Source organism: Montipora foliosa, chromosome 2, assembly GCF_036669935.1.
Source record: "Montipora foliosa isolate CH-2021 chromosome 2, ASM3666993v2, whole genome shotgun sequence".
Classification (NCBI taxonomy): Eukaryota; Metazoa; Cnidaria; class Anthozoa; order Scleractinia; family Acroporidae; genus Montipora; species Montipora foliosa.
The window spans coordinates 37,375,976-37,386,976 of record NC_090870.1 but is presented as its reverse complement, the minus strand read 5'-3'; the positions used below and the strand labels follow the sequence as shown (position 1 = coordinate 37,386,976).

At 41.6% G+C, this 11,001-nt stretch overlaps 1 protein-coding gene across 2 annotated transcripts; it reads right to left on the bottom strand.

Annotated features, from left to right (window-relative positions):
• Nucleotides 1-10,666, bottom strand: LOC137993002 (uncharacterized). 2 transcript variants are annotated; one of them, XM_068838646.1, is made up of 4 exons: nt 10,301-10,666; nt 8,669-8,852; nt 5,585-5,657; nt 1-948 (listed from the first exon to the last, which is right to left on the bottom strand). In XM_068838646.1, the coding sequence occupies exons 1-3, from the start codon at nt 10,635-10,637 to the stop codon at nt 5,591-5,593; spliced, it is 588 nt and encodes a 195-aa protein (XP_068694747.1). In that variant the 5' UTR covers nt 10,638-10,666; the 3' UTR covers nt 1-948; nt 5,585-5,590. The 2 variants fall into 2 exon arrangements, with proteins under 2 accessions (XP_068694747.1, XP_068694748.1); XM_068838647.1 differs by lacking the exon at nt 5,585-5,657 and having other exon boundaries at nt 7-948.
• Nucleotides 10,667-11,001: the final 335 nt, after the last annotated feature.

Sequence of the window (11,001 nt, the reverse complement as noted above, 5' to 3'; positions counted from 1 at the left end):
AACACGCGGTCACATGAAGATCAAAAAAAAACTGACCAAAGAGCCTTCTCAAGACCATCAGATCACCTTGCTTATCACCATAAAGCTCAGTGGTATGAGCACAACCAGCTAGGACGTGGAAGGTTGAAGTTGTTATCCCATCTGGATGTCAGATTTGTCAGAGTTCCTTTTGGCCAATAAATATTCCCTGTATCATTGTTATATCTCATATCTCTGAAACTGAACAATAAGTAATGGTAATTGAACTGAGTGGAGTGCAATTCGGTCTAAAATCATACGTGTGATTTCAAAATCGAACGAACGCGAAGACCAAAATTGCACGACACGAAGTTCAATTACCACTATATTACATCCATTTAAAAATAACACAATAATTATTTAATCAATAAAACACAGGATTTTAGTCAGTACCAATATTCTATTGATGCAGTTAGGAACAAAAGTTGCAAAATTCGCTACACGATGGTTTTCTTTGTCTTTCATTTTCCTGCAATTTGATTGGTTACCTTAAACAAGCCTTGAAATCCGATTGGTTGTTTTGTTTTAGTGTTCCTTTCTCATTGGCTGGGGAAATGGTGCGATTTAGAGCAAAAAATAGTGCGAGTGGGAATAAATCGCACTGCTGAGAGCCAATCAAATTGCAAGGTTCACCAGTGATTTCTAAATGGATGTAATAGAGGAAAGAAACATCAACGGGTAAAATAAGATTATCAAATATTGCATATCACTGATGTAGAGTACGAGTGGTTACGATGAGTGTTTTGCTGTATTTGGTAAACTATCAAATTTTCTTTTCACTTTAGTTTGTAGTCAACCCTTTGTTCTGGGTTTCAATACCCTCATGTCCTAAGCTCAAGCTTCATAAGTTGCCGTTGAAAGCTCAAATGTCCCTTCAGAGACAGCGTCTTGGGGACGATTTTTCTTAGTCAGAGTGAAGATGAACACGACCTGGCAAATGGAAAAGGGTAACAGTTATCCAATGCATACTATTAATATTTAGAGCGGTTTTCAAGTGAGTGTCCAAAACCAAAACCAAAGTAATTACTTTGGCCAATCAAAAAGGATGGAGACAATCCAGTAAACCAATCAAAACTCGAAGTAATTACAAGTGGCTGACACACAGCGCGGGAAAATGTGCACGCGCGAGCCACGGTTGGTTTTGGTTTCACTCTTGATTAGTTGAAAACGTGGCGCGAGAACTTTGAACTAATCACTGAGTGAAGTAATGCAAAACCAAAGCAATTCGCTAATTACTTTCGAGACTCAATTGAAAACCGCTCTAATAACATGGAAGAGAGAAGTCCAGAATTGGAGCTGACATTTTGAAGAGGTGGTACATGACAAAATAAATGAATTAAAGCTTTAACAGTGATAACCAATGATCTCAAACTGTTTGTAATAGCCCTTTTCACGGTTATTTTCTCATTTGCATTACAATATAGTCTAGCATGTATGTGAGGCAATTTCGGGCTATTTTGTAGTTTTAACCCGAAATTGCCTCGCATCCACGTCATATTACATTGTAATGCAAATGAGAAAAACTAACCGTGAAAAGGGCTATTGTTGTAATACGACATTTCATCGTGCATTGTGGTTGTTAATTAGCTTATATTGTTATGTTGGACGTGAGAACTCGTGAACATTTCTAGAATAATTAATTCATGACACGCATTGATATATATATTCAAGAGAATATGTGTGGTTTTTTGGTTGGGGCATCGCGTTTTTCCCTTGGAAGTTTGCTAGCGTTTACAGTTTAGAATAAATAGGCTAAAGTGGAAGTTTTGTCCTGTTTACGAGTCTTTTTTTTTCTTCATGGAGTAACAGAAACACACCAGGAAACATGATGTCAGGAGTAAAAAGTCCAATCTCCGAGCAAGAAACCGAGTCGAGTCATCAATAGTCGACCATCACAGCGTTCGAGCGAATTTCGCCGCGTTCACGGACCGCACTCACAATGGAAGTTCTTGCAAAAGGACCGATTTTGCACTGGACTAATGATGGAAAACTTCATCAACGCTTCCTAGAGTGGAAAAAGAAGGTTTCGATTTTATGCAGAGGTCTTGTAATGACCAAGTCAGATCCAGAGTTTGTTTGTTTGTTTGTTTATGTGTTTATCAGTGGTCGGGCGAGCGCGGGCAGAGCATTTTAGACAAGGCAACGCTTTCGACAGACGATCGCAAGAGGTGGGAGAAACATCTCGAAAAGGTTGAGGAGCACTGCAAACCCAGAGGGAGTAAATTGGTCACAGCTGCTCAGTACAAAGTGCTCACACAAGCTGATATAGAGTTACCAGAGTACGTCGAAAATTGCAGGCGAATCACTGATGATGCATGTGGTTGGCCAGAGGAAGCGAAGGACATGGCTCTCAGGAACGCTATTCTCCTTCGTCTAAAGAATCCGAATGTTTATCAAAAGTGCTTAGAAGAAGATCAGGACTCGCTCACGGCGGAACGACTTATTCAGATCGCCACTCTCATTAACAACGGTGATTGCCAAAGATCGATGATGAAAACTCTCAGTACGGCAACGGCTGCAGTTACAGCCATCCAACAAGGTTCATCGCAATTACGCAAAGTCCAAACGAAGCTTCGAAAAGGCGGGAAATCGGCAAGCAGAGGGGCCAAACAAAGGCAAGACTCCGAAAGCCAAAGAACAGGAAGGAACTAACAGGCAGAGCTGTTTTTGCTGTGGGGCAACGCCTGCCCACCCCAAGTCTGAGTGTCGTGACTGTGTTACAGGTGTGGCCACTACCAGAAGTGTTGTAAAAGCAAAATGGCTAAACCCGGCAGAACCGTGGAACACAAACAGGCTCAAGTTTATGGCCTGTAGGCGAAGCCAGGGACCGATGCTAGTCAACTTCTAGCCCACATCCCAACGCCAGGTTACTACGCAGGGCTAGAACTGATGGAGTCACAATCGAGTCACCCAGCAATGTTTCACCATATCCAGTCTTTCCATGTCAAAAGCATCACTGATATTTCTAGAAAGCACATCAGGCCCCTTTGGTTGAGTGCAGCAAATGGTGGAATTATTCATCAGACTGAAATGTGAGATCGACTCAGGTGCAGGTTGCATGGAACTTTTGCCTACTTCCATTTAAATCTTCGGTTATGGTGAATCTCCCGTAGCAAACCTTGGGGCGTGCACAATTGCTATTCATTCTAGTACAGTCAGGAGCCACGGATGGCGACGTGCCAAGTGACAGACACTCCATGGTATCTTATCCTAGGCAGAGAAACAGCCCAGAAAGTTGGTTACATTGCTTTTCCAGATATGACTCCACCTTCTTTAACCGTTACGCCACAAATTCATACGAGTGTCAACGTCCTACGACCAGACTTCAGCGAGGTTAACGTACTCACGTGCGTAGACTTGGACGATGTTGTCATCTTGAATGGTAACAGACATTGTTTGCCTATCACAAAGGAATATGTGTTGTCTGAGTTTAAAGATGTATTCAAAGGCATAGGAAAGCTGCCAGGGGGCAAGTACCTACTCAGCTTAAGCCGGACGGCCTGTACAACACCCACCTCGGGCAGTACCCGAAAGGAAAAAGGCAGCCTATAAAGACGAGCTGGAAAGGCTATGCAGTTTAGGAATCATTAAGCCAGTTGAGCGACACACAGACTGGATCAACAGCATTGTCCCTGTCTCGAAACCAGACGGATCGATTCGACTTTGCCTAGATCCAAAGAACCTTAACGCAAGCATTAAAAGGAACCAATGCTACACGAAGACGACTGATGAGGTTGGCGCCGAACTCCTTGGCTCAAAATACTTCACGCTCGTCATCGCCAAATCAGGATACTGGATGGTGCAGTTAGACTCTGAAAGCTCAGTATTGACAACTTTCAGCACGCCGTGGGGAAAGTATAAGTGGCTCAGACTCCCGTTTGGTCTAAAAGTCAGCGCTGATGTGCTCCAAGAGAGAGTGAATGCAGTTCTTCAAGACATGAAAGGAGTCACCGGATGCGTGGACGACATCCTAACGAGAAGTGTAGATTCCAAGGACCATGATGTTAACCTACTCAGGCTGCTTGAAACGGCAAGAATGAACGAGATTAAGTTCAATCCGAAGAAGTTCCAGTTTAAGACAACGGAGAGCGAATTCTTCGGGCAGACTGTAACACAAATGGGCTCGAAGATTGATGACAGAAAGGTGGAAGCCGTGAAGCAGATGCAAGCACCAAAAGACAAGAAAGGTCTTCAGAGTTTCCAGGGCATGGTCAATTATTTGAAGCGCTATTCAGCCCAGTTGACGAGGCCGCTTTTCCAACCGCTCAAACCTCTACTTCGAGAAGATATGAAATGGAGTTGGGCCTTCAATGCCATTAAAGAGGAGCTCACCAGAACCCCTGTGCTCGCATTTTTTAACCCAAAGGCTGAGCATGTCATTCAAGCAGACGCCTCTATGAAAGGTTTGTGTGCGGTATTGCTACAAGAAGGAAGACCAGTAGTCTCCGTTTCCAGGACTCTCACTCCAGCTGAGGAACGCCTCTATGAAAGGTTTGCGTGCGGTATTGCTACAAGAAGGAAGACCAGTGGTCTACGTTTCCAGGACTCTCACTCCAGCTGCGGAACGCTATTCCAACATCGAAAAAGAGTTACTAGGAGTAGTATTCGCTATGGAGAGGCTACATAACTATGTTTATGGTGAGCCAGTTCGAGTTCAAACATCACAAACCTTTGGAAGCGATTTGGAAGAAAAGGATCGCCACCGCCAGCCCTAGGCTTCAAAGATTGCTTCTGAGACTGGCTAGATATGAAATTCAGCTAGAGTTCATCAGTGGAAAGGATAACGCAGTTGCAGACTCCCTCGGTCGAGTTGACCCTCTCAGCCCAAAGCCTATGGACGCAAAGCAGATGGATGTGATTCCTGTGTATCAGATTACCTCTGCCGTTCCGGCAACAGACAACCGTCTTGACAGGACTAGAATTGCCACCACTGCAGATCCGGCACTGAGCCAGTTACGGCATAAGACATCCCAGAGCCAGAGCCAGGGTTACCCAGACCTGGACCAGTGAAGCATCCCAGTTCCGCGCCGGCTGATGTCACTAACCAGCCGTCCCAGGCGTCATTGTCGAAGCAGTGCACTCCGGATCAGGGCCCGGTCATCATCGCTATGTCCCGGCCACGACGTGACGTTAGACCGCCTTTGAGACTGGTTGAAGAAATGTAGAGGCATTAGAAAATTTAAAGCTTTACCTAATTTAAGAAAAGTGTACAAGAATAGGCTTGTTTTTATTTTTTCTCTGTTTTTTTTTTTTTAAGGATAACATGAAAAAGTAAAAAGGAACCTTCAGATGATACTGAGGAGAATCTGCTGGTTGGTATTGGGCTTAGAGTTGTGCTGCACACCAACTTGCAGATCAAGCATTCCCATGTGAACAATAGAGCTCTAAAGAGATTCTTCTTGCCAGGCGAAAGTGTGAGTGAGAGCATGAGCATGAGCTTGTTGCTCAAGTTTACACATACATGTACATCATCAATAATAATAATAATAATAATAATAGTAATAATAATGATAATAACAACAACAACAACAACAACAACAATAATAATAATAATAATAATAATCACCTTATTTTAAGTTGCAAGGTTATTTAGCCAAGCACAAACTTGTGCTGTACTAATTGGGCAGGCTACAAAACAGCTGAAATCAGAACAAATCAAGTCAAAGGATGGTTTTTGAGGAGAGGGAAATATCGGAGTACCAGGGAAAAAACCTCTTGGAGCAGAGTAGAGAACCCAGAAACTCAACTCCCGTATGGCATCGAATCCGGGAATCAATCCCAGGCCACATTAGTGGAAGGGGAGTGCTCTCACCACTACGCCAGCCCTGCTCCATACATACATATATAGATATATATATATAATTGCTGAACCTAAAGCTGAACCTAAGCTAGCACTTTATGCTTATTTCAGGGAGCCAAGTTGAAATCAATGTCTATTGCAATAAATTAAAGGAAGAATACTAGTAAAGTTTGTATTGTTCTTTTTATTGTAAGTTGTTAATATAAGAGTGTGATTTACACTATAGTTCACACAGCACTACTTGACTCGCTGCATGGCAAAAAAGCCGCAATCATCAAAATTGCACATCATTCTCCACAGAAATTGTCATAAATAAACTAATAGCAACAATGACCTGCACTATCCTGAATCCACAGTCTCTCTGAAACTAAATTTCGTTCTAAGAGCATTTCAAAAGCAAATTGATGAAACATGCAACGTAAGCAAAATTCCATGTTTTTAAAGTATGAATACCTGTTAAACATGCTATAAATTTATATCTCTTACTAAATAAAGTTTCAGGAACCTTCTGTATGACTCACATTTACCAGTTCAATTTGTGGCACTTGAATAGACCTCATTACAGCTTGACTGTATATTTTGGTTTCCCATTTCAGACCATGTTATGTCACTCTAGAGAACAGTTTCTCTCAAATGTGGTCTTATGCACGTGCTTATGTATGAATAACTTATGAAAAAACAAAAGGAAACATTCCCTTGAGAACATCACCTGGTCTGAAATGGGAAAACAAAGCATACAGGCTAAAGAGGTCTATTGAACTGGACAAGACAATAAGAAGGAACAGCCCGGGAAATCAATATTAGTAACTAACTAAAGATATTTTGTGTAACTCTTGATAATTATTGAGAAGACCACGCTATGGGAGTCTAGCCCATGCATACTGTACACCTTTTTCCAAAAAATACTTAGCAGACAAATATTCTTTTGTTTTTATTCATTCTAGCCCTCTATGCCTCGTTCTTAAGCTTAAAATTCAAAAGAATATTTTGCCTTCAACGAGGCATCAAGGTCTAGAAAAGTTAGAATATCTTAATGGTGGCCATTTTGAAAAAAAGTGTATTGCAGAGGTACAATTATAATAATATGTTCATTGAAATTGTTTTAACAAAAAATGGACACCTTTATGACTGACAAGTAATAAGTACTACCCAAATAGTGTATGTACAAAGGCGATAACTAAAAGCTTGTTTGTAAAGTTAACTGTACAGCATGAGGTCAACTCCTATCAAAAAATTTCACATGGTTAGAGATCAAAATAATAATGTCTGTCGAGTAGAGGGAAGCGTCAAAGCAATGCCACTCTTTGTCACGCAAGTCCACCTTAAACAACATTAGGGAGCTTTAAGCAAGGACGATGACGCCACAAAACGACAATGAGAACGCCACAAAACAATACATTTAATTAGCAAGAACCATGGCTTTGCACGCCCTGCATGTGCGCTTTGATACATTTTTTTGCTGTTCTCATCCCGACAACAGCGTGAGATGATCAAATTTGAGGTCATGTGGAGGACACACGCATGTGACAACAAATTTTCAATTTTCTCTCCAAGGTAGGAGTCGCTTTCAAAGACATTTGATCATATATCAAGGCCAAAGCAGGACGTGGCCAAAACTGGAAACAAAAATTAATCCAATTAGGTATGACCCATGTCCGTTGCACATGGTAGACACGTCGCAGATATATCAAATGGCGCGGCCGGAAAATGCTTCATGTGTTTACAATTTGCGTGAGTTACATCATGCTACGCTTACTTCTTAAATTTTTGCTACTTTTATGCAGGCATATTTCAATTTCATCGATTTCCAGCTTTTAATTGTTGCTTATGCTCTTCAAAAGATTCGACGGAGGAGAGTGATCGCCATGGCATTTTACATGAGACGTAGACGAAGGATTCGCAGAAGGCTTTGGCGTTTACCTCGTCCTCTGAGTTCTGTGATGGACAAAATAACTGCTGATTCTGGCTGTAGGCCGGCCCAGACGAGTAGAATGCCAGGGAATACGTAAATGGGTGGAATTGATCAGAATTATATTGAAAGTTTCCGTTCGCCATGTTTCTCTACTGTGCGGCAGATTGCAAAATAGAACGAGTCTGTAAAATGCATGAGTTTTGTCAAAGAGGTGTCGAATGATGGTTTGACAAAAGCTTTTGTTTTATGGCCTTATGACCAGATATGACCAGATATGACCAGCTCTGAGGCAGAACATCGCCCTTTTTAATCTTATGTCCTCCGCGGCTCGTATGTCCGCTGTCGCGACATAAGGGTCGCGCTTGTCTTAGAGAGGTGATGAAAGTTTTATGCCTATCCAAACATCTATGTCTTTCAACGCAACCCCTACCTAAAATATCCACACCATTTTCAAATTTATACTTGAAATGTGGACTCACACTTTCCATGCCTGGCGACATGGAGTAATCGCAAAATTATTACAGTAATAAGAAATAATCTTTTTAGACGACGTTCTCACAGCCATCGTCGTCATCCTTGCTTATTACATGTAGGTCCCTATTGTTGGTGATAATTTAACACGGAGGCCAGCTATTTAAACCTTATTTGTCCATCGTACAGGCTTCTCAATCAACCCGATAGTTCATAAATTAAATTTATTACAACCTCTATTTTCAAAATACAGTTTCTCTCCTGACTAAATTCTTGCCTATTATTACAAGTAAACAATGCCATTACACATGCACCTACATTTTAGATACTGGAGACACAGAGTCATTCCTTTAAATACGAGATGTAACCACACAAGCATGCACATTCAAACCTTGTAATAGATAAGAATTTTTGAAAGTTTAAAGTCTTACACATCTATGCACAACAGAACAAACGTGTACATCTACCTCAGTTCAAGCAGTCTGTCAAGACTATCATCACCAGTGATATGCAGAGCCCTCATTTTACAACTCTCTGCAAGTTCAACATTTTTTTGGTCATCATCTAGGAGAATAACTTCATCTCTTTTAATCTTGAGTTTCTGTTCCTTTTTAATCTGGCTGACAACAGATTCAATGTGCTGCTGTTTTCCTGTAGGAACAGAGAAAATGGTTTAAGTCCCTATAGTTTTTCAAAGATAAAATTTTTTAAAACTTATTTAGCAGCGGCTTAAACTGCGATAACTAAGGTCTACAGTTGTTGGGACTGTGGAGATACTCAAGGAAATAATCAGGGCTGTCATTAAGTTTTGCAGCAGGTGTAACACTCAAGATTTCACTCCTAACATGTAAATACATGGCCAAAGGCCATGCAAAGGAAGGCCCAGAGAGCCTGAGCCCCTGGGGGGGGTGGGGTCTGGAGCCATGCTTCCCCAGAAAACGTTTAAAATTTAATAGACCCTTGGACATGCATCTTCCTGCACTCTGAGGCACAATTTTGTTATTTTCTCAATCAAAAAAGTACTGAAAATAAAACAGGGCAAAAAGATAACCTTCCACAATGTATAAAGATAAATTGCAGTACCCAGATGGAATGGTCACACAACAAAGAACCATGAAAATGGTCAGCAGAATCCCATTGGTGCAGTGAACAATGGGTTTTGTTGCTGAAAAAGGCATCGGATACCCTGGTCCCAGAGATTTTTCTTGAGCTGCGAGAGAAGCCACAAAGCAACAAAGACGAGTCGCAAAGCGACGAGAAGAAAAAACCTCCGGTTACCTTGAACTTGAATCTCACTTTCATGCAGACACTAGCTGTCAAACGCATCAAATTGATAATTACAAAAGGGACCAATGGCAACTTAGCAATCACATGTCCCCTCGCTAATGATTTGCATGTTTGTAAAAATATCCAATCCAAGCCTGAGGGTCAGATCTGACCCTGGTGTCTGCACGAAAGTGAGATAACCAGAGGTTTTTCCCTTCTCCCCGCTTCGCAGTTCTTTTGAGGCACTGGAATCCAACAACAATCGATCAGGTATGTTCTCCAAAAGTTTTTGTTACAAAATGATTTGGATTTTTACCCAAAACACGTCTTAGAATCAATAACACAGACAACACAAGGCAGCAAATAAATAAAATTAATATCAATTTGTTTAGCTCCGTGAATATTCATTCTGCAGCAACCATCACCCTTAAAATTGAGGGCGTAACAGGTCAGCCGTAACAGGTTTTACAGGTTACAGCCCCTAATGATAGCCCTGATAATGACCAATTTTCTTGAGGATCTTTATTTTAGGAGAGGGCAAAAAAGGTGTAAATTCAAAACTGAAGCACACTAAATTTACACGTTTTCGAAAACAGTGTAAAGCAAAGTGTGATCATGTGATCATCTATTCCGTTTATGATCCAACACCCCCTTACCCCCCCCCCCCCCCCCCCCCCCAAACATACATTATGGATGTAATTCATCAGCTAACGAATGCTACAAATCCTTTTCCAAATGCACCAACAAAATATGAATTTGCCCATGAATTAGCTAGGAAAAGGTTTTTCAGAGGCTTTCAACAATAAAATTCCGTGGAGAGGAATCTCTAATACCTTCTCTTGTTACCCCTTTCACTTCTCTCCAAGTTCCATCAGTTCCTCTGATGTGAATTCGACCGGTATCGCTCTCTGGAAAGGTTTCTTCTAAAACCTCCCGAACAAGGGAAACCTGAGGCGACTGAGTCACCACAGCAACGTGAAGGTTTTTGCACTCCAAGGCAGCTGCCAAGAAAAGCTTGAATGTGGGTCGAACACGCGATGCCAGAGACTTAGCAGTGAATTGCCAGTTTCCACGAGTGTGTATGTTTATGATTGTGAGATCAAAATCTACGGCGACTAACTTGACACTCAGCGACACAAGCTTCTGTACCATGCTGGCATATTTGTCCATTTTCTGAATGCTTCGACAGGATTACAGTTGATACATCATGTAGAGGAGACTGAATTGACGTTTTTAGTGGGCGGCTGTCACGTAACGCAGACACTCGCTGACACATAGACACATAATAATCGGGGTTAAGGTTGTTTGTCTGTTGCATTTGCATGATAATGTAGCATTTACATTTAAATGATATGGAAATACTTGGAACAAAACGTTTTATTCCCAAAGGATGTGCATTGGGTACAACAGCAGCCGCCGAATACGAATACAGCCGTCTCTCATTCGATCACCTTCCCTGGGGGTATTTAAGGCCCACCTTCAACCGACAGGCTTTGGACTGGTTTTTTTTTTCTTTGTTATAGAAATTCGCATT

Coding starts and splice junctions, on each gene's coding strand:
- LOC137993002 (XM_068838646.1), bottom strand. CDS start 10,637: ATGGACAAATATGCCAGCATGGTACAGAAGCTTGTGTCGCTGAGTGTC. Junction 8,853..10,300: donor GAAAGGGGTAACAAGAGAAG/GTATTAGAGATT, acceptor CTGTTCCTACAG/GAAAACAGCAGCACATTGAA. Junction 5,658..8,668: donor GACAGACTGCTTGAACTGAG/GTAGATGTACAC, acceptor TTCTGATTTCAG/CTGTTTTGTAGCCTGCCCAA.